At 56.0% G+C, this 25784-nt stretch overlaps 1 protein-coding gene across 6 annotated transcripts; it reads right to left on the bottom strand.

The window, feature by feature from the left end:
* Window positions 1-23892, bottom strand: GRAMD1A (GRAM domain containing 1A). 6 transcript variants are annotated; one of them, XM_068992847.1, is made up of 20 exons: window positions 19283-19290; window positions 14640-14850; window positions 14533-14553; window positions 13974-14058; window positions 13744-13847; window positions 13568-13663; window positions 12735-12815; window positions 9274-9386; window positions 8948-9098; window positions 8228-8426; window positions 6915-7058; window positions 5292-5410; window positions 5058-5200; window positions 4370-4473; window positions 4111-4284; window positions 3923-4010; window positions 2965-2976; window positions 2548-2655; window positions 2343-2463; window positions 1-436 (listed from the first exon to the last, which is right to left on the bottom strand). In XM_068992847.1, exons 1-20 carry the CDS (start codon window positions 19288-19290, stop codon window positions 344-346), a joined length of 2175 nt encoding a protein of 724 aa, XP_068848948.1. In that variant the 3' UTR covers window positions 1-343. The 6 variants fall into 6 exon arrangements, with proteins under 6 accessions (XP_068848948.1, XP_068848950.1, XP_068848947.1 ...); XM_068992849.1 differs by lacking the exons at window positions 2965-2976; window positions 19283-19290 and adding an exon at window positions 23799-23892; XM_068992846.1 differs by lacking the exon at window positions 2965-2976.
* Window positions 23893-25784: the final 1892 nt, after the last annotated feature.

Raw genomic sequence — 25784 nt, 5'->3', positions numbered from 1 at the left:
TTATTGGGGCTCTATCACGCCCCAAATAAATATAATACATTAAACCCAGAGCTGAGGGAATCGTGCACCGCAGGAGGCGCCCCCACAACCCCAGACGGGCACAATAAGTTAGTGGGGGGCCTGGCAAAGGCCGGGCCAGCTCCCTGGCAGGGCAGGCGACGGCAGCTGGACTCACACACGCTGGTCTAAAGTGCATCTCGGTTCAGTGGTCCCCGTGTCTGTATGGCCCCTGGCCAGGCCACTGGGAGGGGTGGGCGGGAGGCTCCTGGTGCTCACACTGTGCCAGCAGTGGCCACCGAGCCTCTGTGTCTATCTGTCCGTTTAGAAGGATGGCCATGTGTCCTCAGGAGAAGCTGTCGTCAGGCTGTGGCTGGGAGTCGAAGGGAGGGTCTGAGACGGTGATGCCTTGATGTAGCTTCTCCAGTGAGAACTTCATCTGCGGGGAGAGGTGGGCAGGGTGGGGGCTGAGTGCTGGCAGGGGTGATACACCCCCACCACCTGCAGCTGAGGAACTGGCCAAGGTCAGCCTGTGCTGAGAGAGGAGCCTTTCCACATCCAGTCTGACTTCTCACAGGCAGAGAACGAGATGGTTGGGTGGTATCACCGACTCAGTGGACATGAGTTTCAGCAAACTCCGGGAGATAATGAAGGACAGGGAAGCCTGGCCTGCTGCAGTCCATGGGGTCACCAAGAGCTGGGCATGACTGAGCGACTGAACAACAGACAGCAACAAGGGCAGTACATGGAAGGGGCCCAGATGGCCTGGGTTCAGGCCATTTTATGGGATAACCTTGGGCAAGCCCCTTAACCGGCCTGGGTCCCTCAGCTGAGACACTGGTCAGTTAACATTCCTACATCATAGGATTACTTCAGGGATCTCCCGGGTGTACGCCTAGGACCTGGCACACACAGTGCTGGGTGCATCTTAGCTAGTCTTACTCCCTGCCATGCGACCTTGGGAATGTCTCTGCCTCAATGTTCCTGTCTGTTACATGGCAGGGGGTGGGAGGGGTGGAGAGGTAACAAGAGCATCCCCCTCGAAGGCTGGCCATGAGAAACAAATCAGTTGGTCATTTTAGCTCTTAGAACCAGCTGGCTCAATCAATGTCTGTTAATTTGTGTAGTCAATTCCACGCCCTTGGCAGAGGAATATAATCAGAACTGAACTCAGGATGGGAAGGCCCTGACCTCATATCTCTGAGCGATGGCACACCAGCCTCAATGATCCCTCGTCTCTGTCCTACACAGCCCTTCTCCTTCCTCCTAGCATGATTTCAGGGTGCAATGAGGCCCCTAAAGGTGAACCTCAGCATTACCAGAAAGGACTTTTAGCATCACCCAGCAACGTGGGCTATGATGCCCTTGGGCACCCAGTCAAGGCCAGATGACCCAGCACCTGGCACCTATGCTGACCCACCACCACATTTACTGAGCACCTGCTTGGCAGGATCCCACTAATAACAGCAAACACAGGCGAGGTGTTTACGTGAGCTGGGCGCTACTCACAGGATAACTCCTTTCTAGTTAATACTATTTTCTGGCTACACTCCACAGCATGTGGGGCCTTAGTTCTCTGACCAGGGATCGAACCCACAGCCCCTGCAGTGGAAGCTTGGAGTCTTCACCATTGGACCACCAGGGAAGTCCTGGACGCTAACTCCTTCAATCCTCCTGGCAGCCTTTGAAGTAACACGGATTATCATCCCATTCACAGAGGAGGAAGCCAAGGCCCCAGCAGTGAAGTCATTGGCACAAGGTCACAGGTCAGAATTTGAACCTGGCTGTCTGAATAGACACTGCCAGCAAACTACAGTGGGTGTCTGGGGCAACCCCTCCTGGAAATGAGATCCCTAACTCTTGGAGAACCTCTTTCCCACCCTCACATGGCCCCTTAGTCACCTTGCAGGCAGGAGGGGGTTTAGGGACCAAACCTCATCTACCCCTGGCTTTTGTGACTGGTTGGGGTATGGGCACGTGACCCAGTAGCCAGTGAGAATGAGCTCCTTCCTTTGGCTGCTACCTTGGAGCTGCAGGTACCATCTTGGTCAACCCGGGATGCCCCTGAAACAAAGCCAGCCCCGGGGGTGGGCAGAGTCAACAGAAGGTAAGAGAGACTGATTCTTATTAGTGGATCCAGCCATGCCTGAAGTCAAGACATCCTGGGCTTCTTCCCCAGGATGAGAAGCAATAAATTCTATCTTCCATCTCACTGATTTCTCGAGCAACCCTGGGAGGTGAGGACTATGAATGGCTTCCTCATTTAACACAGGAGGAAAGCGAGGCCCGGATGCATTATGCCGCATCTCGGGACATGACTGCAGGCCCCGCAGCCCACACCGCACCTCGTCCAGGAGCTCCACGGAAGCCCGCAGGATCTGCCTCCACTTGTGCACCTCGACGCTGTGGAACTGCTTCTGCAGGGCCAGGATCTCCGCCCACTCCGTGGCTGTCTGGGGGAACTTACTGTGGGGAAGACAGGGCCCGAGTGGGGTCTTGGCCTCCCCCACACCTGCCCAAGCTCCCAACCCCCTGGGGCTACCCACTCACCCCTTGGCCAGGGCCAGACTGTGCCAGGACTCAAAAGTGTGAGCTGTCCTCTCCAGGGACCAGAGGCGGTAAAAGAGGAGGACGTTGAGGGCAATGAGGACGATGAGGCTGGGGAGACGAGGTCAGAGGTCAGGGGTCAGGATACCAATGCTCCCACAAGTGGGGGGGCACCCGCTTGACCATACCTTAAAGGGGCACCATGACTAGCCCTCTTTCCAGAGGGGGAAACCAAGACTCAGACATGCCTGGGGTCACACAAGCCAAAGCCAGGGTTCAAACCCAGCTGGCCTGATGCCTGAGACTGTAACTGCTGCTCCGGTCACCTCGCTGGGGGAGCTGGGGGCATGGAGTAAGGAGAAGGGGTTGCAGTGAGGGGGCGAGACACAGGGGAAGGGAGGGCAGGACGCAGAACCCTACCTCACACAGATCCTGAGAAGGCAGAGAGAGGGGGAGACAAAGAGATGAGAGCTGCCCAGCCTGTCCTGGCCACACCTTGATCCCCAACCCCAGCAGCCCCAAGCTGAGCATGCCACACAGCCCCTCATGGACCACTGTTACCGGCCAACCAAGGCTCAGAGGCTGAGCGTGAGGCTGATCTCTCACTGCCCATGGTCTGGCAGGAGCATGGATCTCATTTCCATCTCCTCAGAGCGCCCTGTTCCCAGCTCAGGCCCGTACATGTGGGACCCCCCTACCAGGCCAGGATACCCCCAGGCAAGGCCTGTGTGCAGGTGGGTCCCCCAGCCCAGGCTTCTGTGAAGGTGGGTCGTCCAGCCTAAACCCACTGTGGGTGGGGGGTGATCTCAGCTCAGAGTCCTCTGCTTTCCCAGGATGCCTTCCCCAATGACCCACTGGCTGGCCTGGAGGAAGCCTTCCCCGGCCTCCCAAGGCTTCCTTGTCGGCCTCACCCATTCCTTCCATCACAACCTCATCCCTCTGATCTGGTGCCAGACCTGTCTCGCCCCAGGACTGCTGGTCACTACTGTGTCCCTCGTGTGACACAGCTCAGGGCTGAGCACAGAAAACCTGAAACCTCCATGCGTAAATCTCTCCTGGCTCACCTAACTCCACCTCTCCTGGGAGCCTGCTCCTCCAGCTCCCCGGGTGAGGCCACACCCGCTCTGACCACTACCCCAGAGCTCCAGGGTTTCCACCTCCCTGCGGGGACTATCTCTCCATGACAAACTGAGCGATACAAGCTGAGGAGCCCTGCTGGGCGCATCCCAAACATAGCCTCCTTAACCCTTGCTGTGGAGTGAGCCCACGCTCCCACATAAGCAGAGGCCCCGACAGGGCAAGCACTGGCCCAGGGATGCACAGCCAGCGTGCAGATCCAGGCCTGTCTGATCCCCCCAAGCCCGGCCCCCTTACTCACACAATGCTGATGAGAACCAGGGCGCTGGGGGTGCCCGCCCCGGGGCCCTGGTCCACAGACGGTTCTGAGAAGCGGGAGCTGAGGGAGCCTGTGGGGGAGCAACTCCGAGTCAGATGGGCTCATCGCTACTCACCCCAGCCAGGCCCCCAGCTCCTCCCCGGCCCTCCGCCAGGCCCGACAGAACCCACCCGAGGTGTGCATGCCAGTCCGGGCACAGGGGTCAGGGTCTGGGTGCGGGGTCCCATCACCGTGAGCCCTCCAGCTCAGAGGCCGCTTCCGCCGGCGCAGGCCGGACAGCAAGCCCCGCGCATCCTTCCCGCTTTCCTCCAGGGACAGCTTCTCGGCCTTGGCGAGCTCTCGCTCTGCGGACACAGGAGAGGGCTCTGCATGGCCACCCCGGCCCAGCCGTGACCCCAGCTGCAGCCCGTCCGGGCCCCTGCCCCCTACCCAGGTGGTGGAAGTAATCTTCGATGCCGCTCCACGAGTTCTTCTCAATGAGGGACTTCACGAGGCTCCAGGGCTGCTTCCGGTAGCGGATCTCCGAGGACACCCTGGGGAACAGGGCGGAGGGAGGCGGTCAGGGGCTGCCTGCAGCCTACTGTCCCATTCCCCAGGGGGTGCGTGCCCTCTTCTAATTCAGCGAGGGCCCCGTGTCACCCACACACAAAACACACTCCCCCCCAACCCCGGCAAGGGTTCCCTGTGATCCCCACACAACACCCCACTCAGCCTGCAGCCCCTTCTCTGTCCACACCCGCGACCGTGGCAGGTCTCCCACCTTCAGTGCGACCCCAGCACTGCCCACCCAGACTGCCATCCTAGCCCGCACCTCACCCTTGAACCCCTTCCACCCTGCGGCTGTGTCCACCCCGACGTGGGGGTCTGAGAGACACCTCAGCATGTCCCAAGCTGAGCTCCCGGTCTTCTCCCAAGCCCTCCCCGCCTTCCCCTCCTGGTCAGTGGCGACTCCGCCCTTCTGGTGGCTCAGGTCAACCACCTCGGGGTGTTCCTGACTTATCTGCTTATCTGCCAGGGTGGCAACCAGCATTCTGCGGCTGACTCGAGACAGGGAGAATGTGGCAGGGAGCCCTGGGACCACCCGGGTGTCAGGTGGCGGGGCCAGGGCGCGGCTCACCGGAGGCGGGCCTTGTTCCGGGCAAGGCCCAGGATACAGTAGCGGTGGGCAGTGTAGAAGTAGTCTTGGTAAGGGATGCCCTGCGTCAGCACCTCGGAGTCCACCACACACCCTCCCGCCTGGGGGCCGCGCCGGAACAGCGTCTGCAGGGTCAAGGCGGGAGCCAGGAGTCAGCACCAGCCTCCCTACCCCGACCCTCGGCCCCCCACCTGCCGGCCACCCTGCCCGGCTCACCTGCGTCTCCACCACAGAGGCGCTCTTGGGCCCCAGAGGGTTGTTGATGGGAATGGTGTAGGTCAGCACTCGGCGCTGGTGGCACTTGCTATCCCCGCTCCAGGGGCTCAAGGTCACGTCTGGCGGGTGGAGGGGCAGAGTGAAGACACCATTCTCCAGTCCTCTGCCCTCGGGCAGTAGGAGACCCAGCCTTCTGGGGAAGGTTCCAGTTCTCTGGAGACTGGCTCCTAAACCCGCGCCTCCTCCCTGCTCCCACCCCAGTGTCTGCCCCATCTTCCTTCTAGACGCTGATGACCCCTGGAGCCAGGGCCTCTCTCCTGCCCATACTTCTCAGCCCTCCTGGGCAGCTGCGTCCACTCTGCAGCCCTACTCTCCATGCCACCAGTCCTGGTTTCTCCCCTGAGCCTGAGACCTAGGGCCCTTCAGCCTCTTGAAAACCTCCCCCGGAAGTCCTCAGGACCCCGCACAGCCACTGGCCTCCCCAACCCCTGAAACATGGCCCTCTTCACTGGGCCCCACCGTCCTTCAGGCTCCCTGCAGAGCCTTGGGCCTCATCCTGGACACTATCTATTCACTGACTGCCTGAGCACTGTCCTCGTTCATCCCATCCTTGCCGTTCCAGGGCACCTCTCCAGCCTCCCCTTGAGGTTCTGGCGTCTGTCTCCAGCTCTGGTCCAGGGGGAGCTTCTAACAGCCAAGGCTGACCCTGTCCCTCCCAACAACACTTTATGACTCCCCAGTACTGCTGGATAGTCTGAGCTTCTCAGTCTGATGTGCCACTCTCTCCAGAATGTAAGTATGGTTTGGGGGGATTCGAGAGCTCCCAACCTAAGGCAGTCTTACCCATTCTGCAGAGGATGCTGCATGGTTCTTCTTCATCAATCAAGAAAAGACACAGGCCTCTCCCCTACTTGAACCTCTTTCGTAGCCTCCCGAGCTCCCTGCTGGTCTCCTGGTCAGCGCTTCCGCCTCCCCTGGTGCTCTGGCTTTCCCCCTCCATACCTGGCCTCGGGGGCCCAACCCCAAGGGCCTTCTCCCAGTGCCTGCCTCCAGCTCCAGGAGCTTTGCAGGCACCCTGCTGGCCTCCCTGGACTTCCTCTCTCCCACCCCGTCCCATTTCCCTAGGAAAGTTCCTCCCTTAGGCCTTAGTTTCAATTCATATCCTTCCAGCATCCTTTCCTGATACCCTAGATCACAGCCAGCCCTCTGATACACATGCTTGTCTGTGTCAGTATCTCTTCACTGCTATTCCCACTGGACTCGAGTTCATCTGTCCTGGGCTCTGCACTGGCCTGACAGAGCGGTCTTTAATTCATATTTATTAAATGGCTTCCTATCTGCTCCTGTTCTAGGCGCTTCCCCAGTACTGACTCATTTAGCTCTCACGAGCACCTGACAAGGCAGATAGAGCATCACACCCGCCCCACATGGAAGAAACTGAGGCACAGAGGAGGTCTGCCCCTGGCCCGAGGCCACTCAGCTGGTAGGAGGTGGAGCCCCTCTGGTCTCACAATCGCTGCTTTTCACTCCCTGACCCACCGCACCCAATTTGCTTGGCGGTTCTCTCCTGGCCTGCTCCTCCCCGCACCCTCCCCTTGTACCCCAGCCACCTCAGCCCCTGACCTGTGAACTTGCACTGCTGCAGGAAGTCCTGCAGGAAGGGCGAGTCTGAGAAGAGCATCTGCTGGAGCCGCTCGGCGCCCACGTGGAAGACGGAGTTGATGAGGAGACGGCCGGAGAGGTCAGGCAGCAGGGCCGCCAGGTCGGCTGGGCGACAGAGAAGGATAGTGCGGGGGGCTGCCTCCGTTCCTCCGGGTCCCTTGTGGGGGGCGCTCCTCCCCACTCCCAGGCCTTGTGGGGCGGTCGGGCAGCCCTGTCCTCCTGGACCAGAGTGGACACTGACATGGAGCGACTCCGCTCCCTCCACCACGGGATGGCTTTAGGGTGGGCGTGTGCCCCGAGCCAGATAATCAGAGCCATCACTGTGGGATGAAGGTGGAACACACCCTAGGCCCACACACTTGGAGTCCCAGCGACAATGGGGGTGGCCCTGTCATAGGCCCAGCCTCAAGCTCATAACCTTGAGCCTTCGGCCACGGTGATTGGTTCAGGGTGTGTGCGTGTGGGCATGCACAAGTGTGTGTGATCCAGGCCAAGCCATCAGCCACAGCTATGGGACTCAGGGGTAGGGGTGTGTGTGCGCGCATGCATGTGTGTCCCAGGCCAGCCACAGTGATTGGTTCAGGGTGTGTGTATGTGTGCGTATATGTGTGTGACCCAGGCCAGGCCACGAGCCACAGTGGTGGGCTCAGGGGTAGGCCAGCTCTCCAATCAGAGCCAACCGTAGAGCTTGGGGCAATCACTGGGAAAAGCAGGCTTTCTTTCCACTAGGCTTATCCGGCACAGGGCTGGAGCTCTCTCTGCCCCCACAAGAGTAGAAGCTACCTGAGAATGAAGTGGGCATGCAGAAAATGGAAATGCTGCTGCCACCAATGGAAATAAGCCAACACTTACGGTCTGGCCCAGGCATTCTACATGTATTAAGCCATTTAATACATAATGGCTTATGTATAACGGTTGTCTCTTCACGACAACCCTATGAAGTAGGCATTATTACTGCCAACCCATTTTTCAGATAAGGAAAATGAGGCTCAGAGGTTGAATAATTTGCCCACGTCACACAGCTGGGAAGTGGCATGGCCAGGATTTGAGCCCCAGCCATCTATGGGGCTCTGTCTATGCTCCTATCCACCTTGCTAAGCTGCCTTCAAAGCAGAGCGAAATACAGACAGATTTCCAACAAGAACACGTGAATGCCTTATTTGCCTGTGCTGTGGATTTTTCAGTCCTGTGAGCCAGCAACTCCCTTGGTCAGCCCGTCTGAGTAAAGTCTGTCTCGTGTAGCCAAAGCAAACGAGTCAGGCCACCTGCCTCACCTTCCTCCCCTGTGGACGAGGAGGAGTTACTTGTGTCTGTCAACAGCTCCTCACTGGGCAGCAGATCCAAGGGGCCCAGGGAGGTGGGCCCGTCAGGTGGGGTGGGCTCTGCGCTCGGGGGTTCAGCCACCGGGGTCACTGTCTGGCTGGAGGCGGCGTCTGGCTGGCTGTCTGTCTGCTCCTCCTTGTCCTCCTCTGCCTGCAGAGAAAAGCTTAATCCAAGCTTGTCCCTTGGGTGCCCACACCCACCAGAAGGCTTCAAGACTGTAGGAAAACCAATGCTGGGGGGGCTGTGTGTACCGAGAGCTCATAGCTGAGCGGCGAGAGGCGCTGGGGCCACCCGGAGGAGGACCCCTCCCAGCTTCTCAGTCAGGCGTGTCTTGGATGCCTGGGCCATAAGCTTTCTTATGCCTGTCCTGTCCATGCCTCATCTGACTGCACCCAGCTCATCCATCCATCCATCCATTTCTCTCTCGGCTCTTCTCTCTCTCCCCCTTTCCATCTATCTACCTGTCCCACCTCTGTCTCTCTCTTTCCCTACCTGTACTTGTTTTCCACGCCCATCTTCCCAGCTCCATCCCATTCCTCCATCCATCCGCTCACTCACCCCTCCAGCCACCTCTTCTCTGTCCATTCCCTGCTGGTGCCCTCAATCTGGGAGTCCGTTCCTCTCCCCAGCCCCACCCAGCACCCTCCTCTCTCCTCTACCCGCCTGCTCACCCCATGGTCTGCATCACTGCTGGCCCGGGACAGGTTGGGGGTGATGCGGCCACGGCGTGAACCTGCGGGGCTTGGCTCCTGGCTGTGGTCAGCTGCCCCCGAGGGGGTGATGTCGCTCAGGGCTATTACATCGCCTACATCCTTGGGGCTCCTGCAGAGAAAGAGAGGGAGTGAGACCACTGTGATCTTTGAGATCCCACACACCCTCCTGGTCTCCCAAACTTTTGTACACCCACCTTGGTTCACCCAGGATTCCAGGAGCTATGGACACAGTCCCTTGTGTCTCCTCCCAACCCCCCGGAACCAGCCACCAACCATCGACTCACCCTAGGCCATTCAGCTGCAAGGGGCAGACATAGTCCTCGTCCTCGCTGGTGAGGCCCAGCTCTGAGCCGTAGCACTGATGCACCAGGTGCCAGAGCTCGCGGGGACTTAGAGTCTGGATGGGCAAGATATTGGGTTGGCCTCTGCTCTGCCTTACAGTCAAAGCCCTTCCCTCTCACCCACACCAGCCTCAGCCGCAGCAGTTCCCCCGGTGTCCACAAGGGGGAGCATGACTTCCCATCGCAGACCTCTCTCAACCCACTGAGTAGGAGCCAGTATACTGGGGAATTTTCCCTTAGGTCCTCACAATACTTCCACAGCTACAGGTTAAACTTCCCAGTTTTACAGAGGAGAATATGAGGCCCAGAGTGGAGAAGTTGTGCTTGAGGTCAGCTCTGAAGTTTAAACCCAGCCAGACTCCAGAGCCGATGCTCCCACCCGCCATGCAGTCATGCCCCCAACTATCAATACTTCTCCCAGGCGTCCTCAGGAGGTACCCACGGCTAGAGTGGCTAGATGAGACTGATGAGATAGTAATGTTAATAATAGTAGCAGCAGCAGCAACTGACATTCACTGAGTAGTTACCATGTGCCAGGCATTCTTCTAACTCTTCATGTGTGCCAACTCAATAAGTCTTCAAAACAATTCTGTCAAGTAGGTAGGTGCTAATATTATCATCATTTTAAGATAATGACAATGAGGCACAAAGGTGCGTGTGTGTGTGCTCAGTCATGTGACTCTTTGCTACCACACAGATTGTAGCCCGCCAGGCTCCTCTGTCCATGGGATTCTCCAGGCAAGAAAACTGGAGTGGGCTGCCATTTCCGACTCCAGGGGATCTTCCTGACCCACAGATTGAACCCACATCTCTTTCATCTCCTGCACTGGCGGGTGGGTTCTTTAGCACTGGCGCCACCTGGGAAGCCCCACAGAGGTGGCGTAACATCATTCAATTAGAAAGTGGAGGTACTGAGGTGATCTCAGAGTGCTGGTTCAGCCCTGGAGCTAACCATTGGACTGCACTGCCTCCCAAGAGCTGATGTGATGGAGCACTTATTCTGGGGCCAGCTCAGGCGCTACAAGGAAGGAATGGTCCCCATCTGATGGATGGGGTTCAGTGACTTGCACTCAGTGATAGGGCTGAACTCCATCTCCAGCAGTCTGGCTGCCCTCAGCCCCCCTGAAGACTTTGATGCTGCCCTGTCCCTCCCTCAGGCTCCTGCTCCAGGACTCTTGCCCCTGAGGATGGCCACAGCTGCAGCCCCCTTGGAGGACAGGATGTGAGTAAGCCTGTTTGGGCCTTCTGAGGTGCTGCATGCCAGCAGTAGCAGACCCCAACATCTATCCACCCTCCCTTCCTGCCAGCAGGACCCTCATATGTCTGAGGTGAAAATCTTCCCCAGCCCCAGCGAATTAAAACTGGCTTATACCAATTCATTTTTTCATTTGCCATATAACCCATATAACTCTGCAACCACAGGTGATCATGTGACCAAGTTTTAGCCAAAGAAATGTACGGAAAAGTCTGCTGAAAGGGGCTTTCCCTTCCTGATTAAGGAATGCCCACTTTCCATCCATCCCTTTCTTCCTTCACATTTGGGATAGTTAAGTGAGGGCACGGCATTTGGAGCTGTAGCAGCCATATTGCAACCGTGAGGCAATAAGCATGTGGACAAAACATCAACAGCAGAAGGATGACGGTGTGAAATAATGGATAAGAGTTTGGGTCCTGAATGACGCAGGGAGCCCCCAACCCCTCCCCCTTCCCGGGATTGCCTACCTCCATGCCTCTTGTTACATCGGCATCAGTGTGATTAAGTGGACTCTAGAACCTGACTACAGTCGGTCAGAACCCCACTCAGCCACAGAAAAGCATATGTGACCATGGGCAAGGCTTTCCCTCTGTGCCTCCTTGGTGGAATAAAGATAACCATATTGCCTCGAAAGGTGGCTGTGATGATTAAGTTAATTCATGGAAAGCTCATAACAGTTCCTGGCACCCAGTAGCTCTGTTAAGTGTTAGCTATCATTATTACTACCTGAAATACTTCAGCATCTGTTTGCTTAAACCATTGTCTGGTGGGGTTTTTAGCTGCTTGCTGCCAAATTCATGCTACATAAACTCATTCAACCATAATGGGCATTCCAGGACAGCCCACTCAGAGTTGGCCCATAATAGACTACCAGAATGTGATAAGTAAAGGTCTAAAATCCCTTACTCAAAATCTTTGGGGGTAAAACTTGATTCAAAATTAAGAAACTTGGAGATATAAGAAACATTTTACAGTGCCTATACTGTAATACCCAAAATATCTGTATTATATTAGTATCCAGTAAGTGCAGAGTCTACCAGAGGTTCTCAAAGTGTGGTCCAATTTCTGGGTGTCCCCTAGACCCTTTTAGGGAATCCATGAGGGAAAAATTATTTCCATTAAGTATGATAAGTGTTAGTAGCATAAGATATTAGATATTACTTGCCTTTTCCACTTTTATTCTTTGATGACTATACAGTTGGGTTTTCCCAGAGACTGTGATATTATCATTGTTCTGGTGGCTAATCCAAGTGTATTTGTGTATCTTATGTTTAAAAAGCTCCCAGTTTCAATTTCTAATCCAGTATATACTGACAGATATATTGCACTTAAACAAAACCTCCTTGGAGTCTATAATTAAAGAGTGTAAAGGGTTCCTGAAACTCTGGTTTGAGAATCACTGGTATATTCTATACTGGATACTATAATTTTATGTTGAATCACAGTTATATTTAAGATTGACCCCAGTCATACACATAAATATTTTGTGGCCCATTAATTGAGACAAATACAGACCTGTGTTATATAAGAAGCACACAGGATGTTTTAGAAGTTTAAATTAATTCAAACTGAAATTAAATTAAAAATACAGTTCCTCAGTCACACTAGCCAAGAGTTCAACAGGCACGTGTTGCCAGTGGCTGCCGTATCAGACAGCATAGCACCAAGTTCTGTTAGACGGTGCCGACAGGCATTGTAAATCTCCATGTTAGCTCAAGTCAGGTTTTGTTGCCAAACATACCCCAAATCTCCCCATTTTCAGAGCTTTTTTTTCTTTTTGGCCATGCAGCATATGGGATCTTAGTTCCCTGAGCAGGGATTGAACTCACGTTCCCTGCATTAGAAGCTCAGAGTCTTAACCACTGGACGGCCAGGGAAGTCCCTTCAGAGCATTTTTGATTCACTGGTGGTTACTAACGGGCCATGGGTATGCATTTCTTGTGGGCGGGCTATGGCACTGGAGCCCGTGGAGGCCCTCTGGGCAGTGGCGGGGGCGGGGGTGGCCTATGGAGAAGCTACAGGTACGCTGGACCTGCTGCCCATGAGGAAGAGCTGGAGGGGTCCTCCGAGTCCTAGCATCCCTGGCTCCATGGTCCCCCCTCCCCCGCCTGGCCTCTAGCCCCCTTGTCCAGGACTCCCCCAGGCCCACCTTTTCAAGCAGCGCGTTCTGCCAGAGGCGGAAGATGAGGAGGAAGCAGCGATCTCGGGCCCCAAAGGAGGTGAAGAAATGCTGCAGGAGGGAGAAGGGTATGAGCGGTGGGGGAGACACCAGGCCAGAGGGAGGGGGAAGCTCCACCTGTGCACGCACTGTGTTCCCGGCTCCCCAGCCCGAGGTAGCTATTCAGTCATTCCCTTGCTCACCCCACAGAATGTCGGTTCTGTGGCCAGCCCAGCAATGGTCAACTTTGGAGTCCCAATGATGAGGAGATGACCCTAGCCCTGCCCCGGGACTCACAGTCCAGGGCAGGAGACAGGGTCAGCTTAGAGTGGCTGGGCTGCTCGGGGGAAGCCCAGGGCACATACCCAGACTCCGATGCCCACTTAGAAGTGGCTAACAGATCCCCTTTTAGCCAAGAAAACACAAAGATAGTCTGCTGTGAAGCTTTCCCTGCCTATTTCTTTCTCCTGTCTGGGCCACTGGTGTGAGGCAGCCATCTTGGACCATGAGGCAACAGTCATGATAGACGGAGCATCAGGGAAGGCTTCCTGGCAGAAAAGGCCTCTGAGCTGATAGAATTTGTCTATTAAGACTATCCCTGGGCAGCTGTGTGAGGGGAGACTGCAGGGCTTGAGTCAGGGGCAGGTGCAGGGCTCCAGGCTAGAGACGACGGGAGCCCAGGCTGGGGCTTGAGAGTAACGAGAACGGGTATTCCCTGCGCGGAGTTGGGTGCAGAGTGAAGAGGACTCTGGGTGGCAGGGAGGAGAGAGGAGTCAGTGAAGAGTGGGGACCCAGGACCCCTGTTGGCTGCTCCCCTCACTCACCTTCTCGTTCTCCGTGCAGATCTGGATGGCATTGGGGATAAGCTTGGCCGTCTTTTCCTTCTTCAGACACGTCACTTCCTTCAACTGGATGGAGATCTGAGAATGAAAGGTGGGTCAGAAGGGGCCAGGCCACTGCCCACCCTGGGCCCCGCCTCGCCCCGGCTGGGTCGGCTCACGGTTGTCTCCCAGCGGAAGATGTTGCTGTAGAAGCAGACCCAGTTCTCGGAGAGATAGAGGCGGCCCTGGAGGAGGATCTCGCGCTGCAAGGCACAGGAGTAATCTGAGGCGGCCGAGAGGAGAGACGGGCAGACACCCGAGTCACAGGCCGGCCTGGCGCATGCGGGGAGGGTCAGGAGGGCGGAGCTGGGGGCTCAGGGCCTGGCTGGGGCGGGGGGCGACGACTCACCCACAATGAGGCGTTCTGCTTCAGGGAGTTTGCTGAACAGTTTCCGGAAGTCCTCATTCCGTTGTTTGTACGTGGGGCTCAGCATCTGGGGGACGTTTGGGAGCTAAGAACTGGGACGGATTTTCACACCCCTCAAATTCTGCCCCCAGAGCTCCTAGCATCAGTCTCAGCCCAGGACAGCCTCTCTGAGGCTTCACTGTCTAGCTCACTTCTGGCTCCCACTGCCCTTAACACAAGAGTAACCATGATGAGAGCCATTTACTGATTGCTACAGAAGCCAGGCGCTGTTTCAGGTACCCAACAGCATCACTGACTCTCAGGGAGTGTTCCCGTCAGTCTAGTAAGGTGAGTACTGTTTCTGAAGGACAGAGCAGCCCAGAGAGGTCAAGCAACTCACTCAAGGTCACAGAGCATGTAAGTAGCAGCCCGGGATGAGACCACCCCGCCACGTCTCCTGACCCCAGCGCCCACTCTCTGACAGTGGCAGCCAGCGGCCCCTGGGCCCAGTACCTGTCCCCCTCCCTCATCCCTCCGGCAAGGCCCCCGCCCAGATACTTACACTGTACCAGCTCTGCATCTTCTGCAAGAGAAAGCAAAGGAGTCAGAAGGAGCCCCCGCATCCCCGTCCTCCCACCCCGCCCCCACCCCACCTGAGCTGGCACCAACCTTGCTGTTGCGGATGAAGTTCCGGCTGCCCAGGCTCTGGGTGCTGGGTGTCCCGGGCACCCCACCCTTCTCTGAGGAGCTATCCGACCCCTTCTCCACCATGGTGCCCGGTTCCGGCTCAGGCGGGGGTCGGCTTGGGGGCAAGAGCTGCAGGCGCTTACGGAGGGCTGGAGAGCTGCTTGGCGTGCTCCGGCCAGAGTGGGGGGTTGTGCTGGGGGAGAGGAAGAGGGTTCTTATGAGGGGAGGTAGGCTGGGGGATGGCGATGGGCCTGTATGGGGGGCCCCCCTTCAGCCCACTGATTCTCACCCACCCACCCTGTTCCACCTCCTCGCAGAATGATCCAGAGCAGACCCCCCAGCTCCCTGTCCTTGGTGAGTTCATCTAGAACCCAGGGGTAAGAAACACAGGTCATCTTCTTGTTTGGAGGGTTAAACAAGTCCATACGTGTAAAGGGCTTCTAACAGAGCCTGGCACAAAGTGAGCTCTCAGTCACGCCTGTTGTTTTTCAAACTAACTTATTCATTCATTCATATAATAAATATTTATTGAACAAATACTTTCCACTCAGTTACCTGAGCTAAAAACCTAAGCTGCTTCTTCTTTCCTACTTACTCTTCACTTTTAATCTGTTAGCAGGTTCCCCTGCTCCAGCTCTAAGATCTGTTTCCATTGTTTCTATGTTGCCTACTTCCTCCTGCACCAGGACCTGGCCCAGCCTCCAGACTCTCCATCCTGGACATCTCAGCAGCCTCCTCCCCAGTCCGGTCAGGGCCCTCCTGTCTAAGCTCTCCCCGCCGCTGCACTCCACTCCAGGGGAAGGCAAGGTCCTCACCCCATCCCCTGCTCAGGGCTCGCTTCTCTAGGATGCCTCTCCTCGCCTCTCCATGTACAGCACATTCCTCCTCCCAAGCCCCTTCCCTCTCCACCATTCTCATCTTCTCCTGCACTTCTGTATTTTCTTGTTTCAAATCCTCCCACACCAGCAGGTGCACTTCACAGGGGGAGAGGGTTTCGTCTCCAGGTGCACCCCCCCTGCCTAGAAGGAGGCCTGGCACACAGCAGGTGCTCTGCAAGCTTCTGCCCTTGCGGACTGAATGAGTGATTCAGTCCATCTACCCCATCCTACCCCACCCCCAAACTTGGATTACACCAAGTGTATGCCTTGCCCGACCCTTGGCAGCCTGAGCCCACTGCAGATCTGAGTTGGGCCACTGCATTGTGTGACCTTGGGCAAGCGTCTGAACCTTTCTGGGCCTCGGTTTCTTCTCGAGTATAATGGGACTACTAGCAACATCCACCTCACAGGGTTGTCTGGAGGAGGACATATATACATAAAGCCCTCCACCTGGAAGGCACCTTTATTAAGAACTGTCAGACTAAAATGGAGCACATAGCCCTGCTGTCAGCGCAGCCCATTTGCTGCCAGAGTGCCATGTGGACTCCAACAGGTACCACACAAACACCTCAGCCTAGCCCAACTGACCCCAACTCCAGCCATTCACTCTCTGAGTGCGCACCGAGCCCCTGCCCTGCACCAGGCACAGAAGGGGGCAAGACAGATGCCCACAGGGACCTGGCATTCTGACTAGGGAACAGGGATGATCAATAAGAACAGGTAAATGAGGATGATGACCTCAGACACTGGTCAGTGCTACCAAGCAGCGCTGCTCACAGGAAGTGCCCAGAAGTGGTTAGAAAGGCAGAGTCCGGGACCCACTGCAGACCTCCTGAATCAGGAAGTGGGGGTGGGGCCCAGGAGACTCTAATGCAAGTTCAAGTTGGAGGACCCCAGAGATAAAGGAGGACTAAGTTGGTGGGGGCAGGGCGGTGTTCAGGGCACACTTGAGCTGAGCCCCAAGGACAAGGATCTGGCAAAAGGCCGGGGAAGGCTGTTTTAGGGGCAGGAACAGTGAGTTCCAGAACAGGACTGAGCTTGGCAAGGCTGAGGAGGAGTGAGGTGGCCAGGGGGTGCTGGGGAAGGAGGATGGGAGGCCCCAGGCCCACCCATAGGCCCTGTGGGCCCTGGGCAGGAGTCTGGGCTTCATCCTGAGAGCCCTTATGGGCTGGGGGAAGGGTTTGAAGGAGGGGTGATCACATTCCCCTCTTGCCTCATATTCCTGCCTCTCCAGCCTGAAACGACCCCCCTGGAAAAGAAAATGGCTGTCCACTCCAGTATTCTTGCCTGGAGAATCCCACAGACAGAGGAGCCTGGTGGGCTAGAGTCCACGGGGTCACAAGGAGTCAGACAAGACTGAAGTGACTGAGCTCAAGACCTCCACCCCTCCTAGACTCCTGCAGCCGCAGGTCTGGGGAGGGTTCCTGCAGACAGGTCCAGCACATGCAGCCAGGGCACAGCCCGCGCCCCCAGCCCCCAGATCTTGCTCTCGGCTGGACAAAGAGGAAGTGCTGACACCCTGCGGCTGCCCCACCAGGCAGGCTGCAGCAGTGGAGGGGAGGGGCCTCGCCATGGTGACAAGGCTGGAGGGACTTGGAAGAGAATGGGGTTCTGTCACTGCAGACATCTCACCTCCGGCCTCCTGGGCCTAAACGAGCCAACAGCTCCCTCTGGACAGAGGCATTTTGTGCATGGGTGTGCACAAAAGGGAACCCCCACATGGGTCACACATAGCCAGGGTCCCAGGCAAACCGCAGTTCCCCACAGTTGTAAGACGTCTCCCCTACCCCTCACCCCTACACACCCAGCAGTAATATCACAGGTATATTACAGTCACACACGATGCCCCAGAAGTCACACACACACCTGCATGCATGACAAAGACATGAAGCTGCAGAGGGTGACAGAAACAGAAAAGTCCCAGGTACATTCACACATACAGCTCCAGGGAAGTTCTGGAGGAGACTTGAAAGTAACATTTCCACAGTGACAGAGAGGGCCACACAGTGAAAGAACAGTCCCAGAGGCCCCCAGCTAACACGTGCACCACCCAGGTAAATTAAGTCCAGGCTCAGCTCAGTTCTCATGGCACTCCCCATCAGGAGCGGAAGACAGAGTGAAGACCTGTTCTTACGTGGCACGAGATGGACGTGGCAAATGCTGTTGCCGAGGGACTGAGAGTCCTACACACAAACAGCCGTGAAGGACTCAGGAACAACACAGCCCCGGAAGGCTGTGGACACACTTCGACAACACAGTGGCCAGGGATTGAATTTGAAATCATGGGTGGGACATGTCTTATACACAGGAGAATTTCATAATAATGTCAGCTATTATTTTTGCTCCAGATTGTCACAGAGGGAGGGTCCCAGGCTCACTAAGAGCCACAAGGGGTCTCTCTCTCGGATTCTTCACACACCCTTCACACACACAAAGCCCCAGAGGGTCCCAGCTGCTCACATGGAAGCCAAGGGTGTACAACAGTGTCATAAAGGGACACACACAGGAACTTTCACACAAAGGTGGAATCAGACGTAGATTTAAGGTACAACCCCAGAGGCTTTCACTCATACTCACCAAGGCCTGGGCCAGACAATAGCGTCACACATGGACACACCGGTGACTTACATTTGCACACTATGCTAATAGGTACAGAGGTAAATTACAAGCACACACAGAGGTGAAAGTTCACAGCAGCGAAGAGCCCCTGACACAGGCACACACACTACAAAGTCACAGCTGAACACACAGGCAACTTACAGTGACACCTGGGGCCACAGATGGAATCCAAGATAATAAATTCACACACACAGGCACACGGCCAAGGAGGGCCACAGCTGTTGCTGCACATTAGGAGGCTGAGACACACGTACACATACTCCAAAGTCACAACTAGACACGCGGCTATCTGATGGAATGAAGTACAGTACACACACACAACCACGTAAAGTCACAGCCACACACACAAAGCCCCAGACACACACTACGATCCCAGTCAGACACACACAGGGAGCTTACAATACCACATGAAGCCACACACACACACACACACACACAGAGCCAGAGGATAACAGCTGCCTGCACACCAGGAACACAGATAGGCATACACACGTCCAAGACACCTACAATGCATAATCTAGAATACTCTGGGCCCGGACAGGGACTAGGTCAATTCCGTGCTCAGGACCCCAGAGGATCTGAGGCACGCGGTCGGCCGGCCACGTAGAAGACCCCATCCGAGCAATCTGGAGACTTGAGACAGACCAGAACAGAGGGGGCTCAGACCTGGAGAGGCTGCTCCCGGGCCTGCCCCGGACTCACGGGCCTGGGAGCCCGGTCGGCGGGGGCTCGTCTCCGCCCAGCCTTGACCGCAGGCCTGAAGACCCGGGTCAGCCTCGCGCCCACTTCTCACCTCCCAAGCAGCTGCAAAGGAGGACCGGGGCGCTCCCGGCAGGCCGCGCTCCTAGCGCGGTGAGCCCGGGACCCCCAGCCAAAGCTCCGCCAGGCTGGCGCATCTCGTCCAGGCAGTGCCGAGCAGACCCGGGGGGCTACCCCGCCGTCAGCGCCCCACCCCCGAGTGCACCCCTGGGCCCCAGAGGCCTCCCTCCCCTCCCCTCCGGCCAACCCCGGTGCACAAGTTCCTGGACTTTGGCTGCGATCGCGCCACGCCGGGCCGAGCCCGTGGAGCCCCCGCCCCAGCGACCCCCCAGTACCTCCCCGCGCCCCCGCCCCCGCCGCGGTCCTCACTCGAACATGGATGCGGCGCGGCGGGCGCGCCCAGCCGCAGGGCAGGGCCGGGCCGGGCTGTGCGGGGCTGGGCGGCGTTGGGCGTCCCCGCCGGTCAGCCGCCTCTCCTTCTTTGGCTGCCGTGCCCCCCACCCGCGCCCCAACCCCGCCGCCCTCTGCCCGCACAAAAGGCCGGGGCCGCGGGACGCCGCCGCGGCGTCAGCTCCGCTTTCCTGCCTCCGCCCCGCGCGTCACGGCACCGCCCCCCGCCCGCGGGAGGGGGCTAGAAGGGAGGGATCGGCCCTGGCGGGGACGAGTGGCCGGGAGGGATCGGCCCTGGCGGGGAGGGGCCGCTGGGCCTCGAGGCAGAGACTCAGATCCCCGGAGGGAGGAAGGGACCGGAGGGGAGGCGGGAAAGCGGGAGGTGAGAACTAGAGGGAGACCCGGGGGGTGGGGGGGTTGCTGGTCAGACGCGAGGGAGGGACGGCGGGGACCGAGCGAGACCCCAGGGAGGAATCCGATGCTGGAGGGAGAATTAGAGATGGAGCGACGGGGCGCAGGAGCAGGAGGAGCGAGACAGAGGTCGAGAGGGGCCGGCGGGGCCCTCAGGGCCCGGAGAGAGCAAGAAGAGGGGCGAAGAGAAACAGAGACGGAGGATCGAAGGAGGGAGACAGAGAATTGGACCGGGGAGGGGGAAAGACCGAAACGGAAAAACACAGAGACAGTCGATCAGAAACACAACTCCGCCGTGGTAGCCTGGGCACAGGCCGGACGCGCTCGCCTGGTACCCAGAGAGGGATCCTCCGCTCCAGTGAGGCCTCGGGCCGGGCGCTCTACGTACCCCCCTACTCCCCACCCGGGGCGGAAACTGAGAAGAGGCGGGCTGGGGATGGGAGGGAGATTCGGGGAAACGAGGTGTTGGGGCAGTGGGGACGCGGGGAACCGCAGCTGGCGGGAAGGAGGTGGGGCCCTAGGCCGCCTCCCTCTCCGCATCTCTGAGCGGCGTCTCTGGGGACCCCTTTCAGTGCCAGCCCCAGTCAGCCATGACGTCGAGCAAGTCACCCCAGTCCTGGGAACCCCACTAACTCTGTGATCAGGGTTTTCCCACAGGACAGGGTTGGGAGCGGGGGAGGCGGGAGTGCTCCCCTTTTATAGAAGGGGAAGCCCCGGCCTCAAAGATGGGAAGTGAGTCGCCAAGGTCACTGTTGGTGGACGCAATCCTCCACTGATGCCCTGCTGCTGCTGCTGCTGCTGCTGCTGCTAAGTTGCTTCAGTTGTGTCCGACTCTGTGCGACCCCATAGGCCGTCCCTGGGATTCTCCAGCCAAGAATACTGGCGTCCCTGGGATTCTCCAGGCAAGAATACTGGAGTGGGTTGCCATTTCCTTCTCCGATGCATGAAAGTGAAGTCGCTCAGTCGTGTTCTACTCTTAGCGACCCCATGGACTGCAGCCTACCAGGCTCCTCCGCCCATGGGATTTTCCAGGCAAGAGTACTGGAGTGGGGTGCCATTGCCTTCTGATGCCCTAACCCACCTTTATCTCTGCAGCAGCTGCCCGGGTCTCTCAGTGTCCTGGACTCCTCCCCTGAGAACACAGATACGGGTGCAGAACCTCACAGCTCCTGGCCACAGGCCCCCCAGCTCAGACTTGCTTCCCACCCCTCTCCAGGACAGGCTGTTCCTGCCTCTTGAAAAAAACTCCATTCCCACGGCTCTTCACACTTGCACCCTTTCCCTCCTAAAACATCCACTGACTTCTCATTTTGGTGGGTGTGTGCTCAGTCACTCAGTCCTGTCCAATTCTTTGCAACCCTGTGGACTGTAGCGGACAGGCTCCTCTGTCCATGGGATTCTCCAGGCAAGAACACTGGAATGGATAGCCGTTCCCTTCTCCAGGGGCTCTTCCCGACCCAGGGATCGAACCCACGACTCTTGCATCTCCTGCATTGGCAGGTAGAGACTTTACCAATAGCCCCGCCTGGGATGCCCATTTTGGTGGGTGGAATGCCCCAAATTTCAGCCTTTCTTGACCCCTCTCTTTCCCTCTAGTCTCTCAGCAAACCCTGTAGGCTCCTCCTACAAAATCTATCCAGTTTAAACTCTTCTCCCTCACTGCCCCCACCCTGGCCCAGCCTCCATCCTCTCCCTCCCGGACCATCACACAGCCTCCTCCCTGGTCTCCCTGCTCCCTCCCAAGCCCTACAGCCTGCTCCCCACACACAGCCCAAAGGAGCCTGTCAGGTCGAAGCCCTCCAGCACAGAGCCTTCTGGCTGCACCTCAGTCCAGCTAAAAGCAAAGTTGCCAAAGACTCCACTCTTAACTTCTCTGGCTCCGTCTTGTTCACTGCCTCTAGCTTACTCAGCCTCCCTGCTGTTGCTCTGACTCCCCAGTTCCGGTTCCTGCCCCCAGGCCTTTGCACTCCCTTTCCCTCTGTAGGAAAGCTCAGTTCTTGGACAACTGCCTCTCAAGGTCAGATCTCTGGGTCAGATCCCAGTGAGGCCCTCCTCCCACCATCTCCCTCTGTCTCACTGTTCTCTTTGTATTTCTCTTGGCCTGTTTCTTCTTTTGAAATACTTAAAAAATTTTAATTAGGGAATGTTTATTTCAAACAGGAAAAATACAAGAGTTACCTTGGTCCCCACCAAGCATATACAATAGATGTGGACATTTTACCATTTTCGTACATTTTTCTATCCTTTTTCTGCATCAAGATCCATCCACAAACAATATATCCTCTTGTTCAAAATCTTTTTAAAAGGTACACAATTAGGCTCCTACTATCATTTTGCAAGCTGTTTTTCTCCATCATCTTTATTTCTGAGATTTCTCCACATTAACACACAGAGCCCTACTTCATAAACTTTAACTCTTATCCAAATGTTCATTGTTGGAAAAAACCACAATGGACATTTCTGTTAAAGGCCAATGTAGTTCTTTCCCCCTACAGCCTTCAACCTCCTTGTTCCTGTCTCCTTGTGCCAGAGGTAGTGTTTCTTTGTAGAAGTTTTGTTTAAACTTTTTTTTTGCCCATGAGCTGCAACAGGAAATGCCTTTTATATTGGTCTCCAAGTACACAATTAGAAATAGAATAGGCCCTCATATCTGCAGGTTCCATGTCCATGGATTCAACCAATCAAAGATCAAAACAGAATTTTTTTTAAAATTCTGGGAGGAATACACTTGAAACTAAGACAACATTGTAAATTAACTATACTTCAGTTTTTTAAAACTGGATAGATAATATTATATTAATTTCAGGTATATAGCATAATAATTTTTGTATAAAAATTTTCCAGAATAACAAAGTGATAAATTAGGAGTCTAAGATTTCCCTGGTGGTCCAGTTAGGACTCAGCACTTTCTGACTCCTGCTTACTGCTGGAACTGGGTTCAGTCCTTGGCTGAGGAACTGAGATCTCGAAAGCCCTGTGGCTTAGCCAAAAAGAAAAAAGATAAACGGCAAGGATGTACTGTACAGCACAAGAAACTATATTCAACATCTTATGATAAATAACCTGTAGTAGAAAATAATCTGAAAAAGAATAGATACATATATGTATGTATAATTGAATCACTTTGTTGTATACTTGAAACTAACACAACATTATAAATCAACTGTGCTTCAATTAAAAAAAATTTTTTTCAGAAACCAAACGTGAGTTTGCTGCCTGGCAACTGTTTACATTGTATTTGGAACTTTCCTGGTGGCTCAGACAGTAAAGAATCTGCCAACAAAGCAGGAGACGCAAGAGACCCGGGTTCAATCCCTTTGTTGGGAAGACTGCCCTGGAGTAGGAAATGGCAGCCTACTCCAGAATTCTTGCCTGGAAAATTCTGTGGGCAGAGGAGCCTGGCGGGCTACAGGCCACACGGTTGCAAAGAGTTGGACACGACTGAAGCGACAGCGCAGCATGGAAACCTGTAAGTAGCCTAGAGGTATTCTAAACAGGAGAGTGTGAGTAGGTAATATGCAAATACTGCACCATCTTATGTAAGAGATTTGAGCATCTGCAGCGTTTATCCACAGGGGTCTTAGAATACTCCCATGGGTATGAAGGGTCTGCTACGTATGTAATGTCACAAAGTTGGTAGGAAACCACACTTGTTCACTGCCTGCTACACTGTGTTATTTTCTTATTCTTTTTATTTTATTATTATTATTTTTTACACTGTGTTAGGTTCAGTTCTCTCCTGATTCTATTTGGGGAAAAAAAAAAAGTGTTCACTGCAGTGTACATTAGTTTCATGGCCCTTAAATGGGTCATGACCCAAAGTTTGAAAAACACCAGTTGGTGAGTATTTGCCTCTGGTCTTAGTAAGCAGTGCTCAGCTGAGCATAGCTGATTATCCCAACACATATTCCAGTTTTTATCTGCATATATTTCACAACTTCCCATCAGGCCCCTCTGGGGCTAAAGCCACATTCTAACTGACCTTCAACCCCCCACCAGGACAGTGTCAGCCACAGGGAACCCACCTTTAAGCTTGAGTCCTGAGAGAGAGAACCCCTTTCCCATCCCACCACCTAGGTCTGACCTGTCCTGGGGCGAACTCTCCGGGTCTGGGGTCCTTGGCAGCTGCAGGCACTGCGAGGGTGGAGTGCAAGGGGGTGACTCCTCATTGCTGGCTGGTGTTATCTGAATGGTGGGCACCTCCAGGAGCTTCCAGCGCTTAGGGGCTGGGCCCAGGACTCTGCCACCCTGTGCCTCCTGGGTCGGCTCCTCGGCTGGGGGCACCCATGAGTCCTGGGCACAGACATCCTGGGTCAGCAGAGGTGTACAAGGCAGCAGGGGCAGGAACTCAGCCATGCGGATAGCTCTGCCACCCAGCCGGGGGTCTTGGACCGTGGTGTGGCCTCTAGGGGAGAAAGAAGAGGTGAAGGGGAGAGTTCCCATGCAAACCCTGCCCCTCACCACCTCCCGCTGCCCAGTGGGAGGAGAGGTCGGCTGAGCCTCAGAGCATAGCATGGGGGTCAGAGAGATCTGGGTGGGATTCCCATCTCAGCCAACATCCTCCCTTGTGACCCTGGTTCCTCTTCTGGAAGCTGGATGGCCTGATGGACCTCTGAGGCTGGCTGGGCAGTGTCAGGGAGCTCTGACAAGTGGAGGGCTAGCCCAGGGTCTGGCACACGGCAAGTGGTCAGTGAACTCTGTTTGTGCCCCTGGACTGGGGTTTATTTTTTCCAGCGTGAATGCACTGCAGTCAAGCCCTGGGTTCTCTATACGCCCGCCACACCAGCTCCCTTCCCAATACACAGGGCTAGGAAGGAGCCAGGTCTGAGAGGGCCCCAGAGGCCCAGGGGCCTGAGTAACGGCTGATTAAGGCCAGGATTTCCCTTCCCTCTTTGCTCAGCAATTGCCCCTCCCAAGACAAACAAAGCGAGGGAACGAGGCCAGTTCCTGCCGTTATGATTGTGATACTGGAGGCCACATGGGTCTGGGGAGATGAGATTAGTGTCTGTCTGTCCTCACCGTAGGACACGGTGAGAGGTTCTTGGCACCCTGCTGCTGGTGGGGGGGAGGGACAGGGAAGGATGACCCATGGGACCCAGAGAGGGTTCCCCCTGGTTTGGGAAGAACCTGACCCTTACAAGCCAGGTGGGACCCCAGAGTCCTTCCCAGACACCCCAGCGCCCCTACCTATGGCTTCGTCGTCCTGTCCTCACAGCGTGTGCTCCGGCTCCTAGGGTTAGGGCAGGGGACCAGGCCTTATTCTCTCCCCCGTGAGTCCTGGCTGGGCCAGGGAGTCACGACCTTGTCAGGCGGAATAGAGTGTCCGGCTGGAGTCAGGTTCCCCTCTGGCCAACTGTTCCCGGGAGAAAGGGCTGAGTGGGGGTGGGGGTGTTCCGACCTCAGAGGAGGCCCTTCCCTCTCGACTCTGCCCTGGGGCTCTGCGGCTCCATCTTTCCTGTTGGCTGCAGCCAGTCACCGTGTAGCTTCTGTCCCCATTTCTCCCCCAGCACTGCTCCTCCAAGCCCAGACGTCACCCGCAGGCGGCCAGGTCTGACACTCGTCCCCGTCCTCATCCTCCTGTCCTGCTCTTAGCGCCGGGAACCTTCGCGACTCCAATTCCTTCCTTCTGGTGGGTTCTCTTGGCACTCCAGGGCACCCCACTGACAGCTCCTTCTCACGCTGTGCACAGCTCTGTCTCCTCCACCCGACTGGTAAAAGCTGGCATTCCCCACAGCTTAGCTCTTTTTCAATTTCGTTATATGGTGATTGACACACGCTAAAGGCTGTCTGGAGCCTAGTTGTGAGGTAGCAAGTTTAACAGTAAAACGAACCCTTCAGACCCAGTTTGAGAGCCAGCATGTCACTGTGAGTCCCACCCTGCCTCCCTTGCAGAAGTCTCCATCACCCCATCAGTTATCAGTCCCTCTTTTAAAAGTCTATTTTTAAAATCATATCAGCATGCATTCCTAACTATTATAATTTTAGCTTTATTCGATTTTGAGCTTTATAAAATGGAACATTCTTTGTTCAGTCACCAAATCGTGACTCTTCTCGAACCCATGGACTGCAG

Source organism: Capricornis sumatraensis, chromosome 20 (genome assembly GCF_032405125.1).
Source record: "Capricornis sumatraensis isolate serow.1 chromosome 20, serow.2, whole genome shotgun sequence".
Classification (NCBI taxonomy): Eukaryota; Metazoa; Chordata; class Mammalia; order Artiodactyla; family Bovidae; genus Capricornis; species Capricornis sumatraensis.
This window is presented reverse-complemented; position numbering and strand designations above follow the sequence as displayed.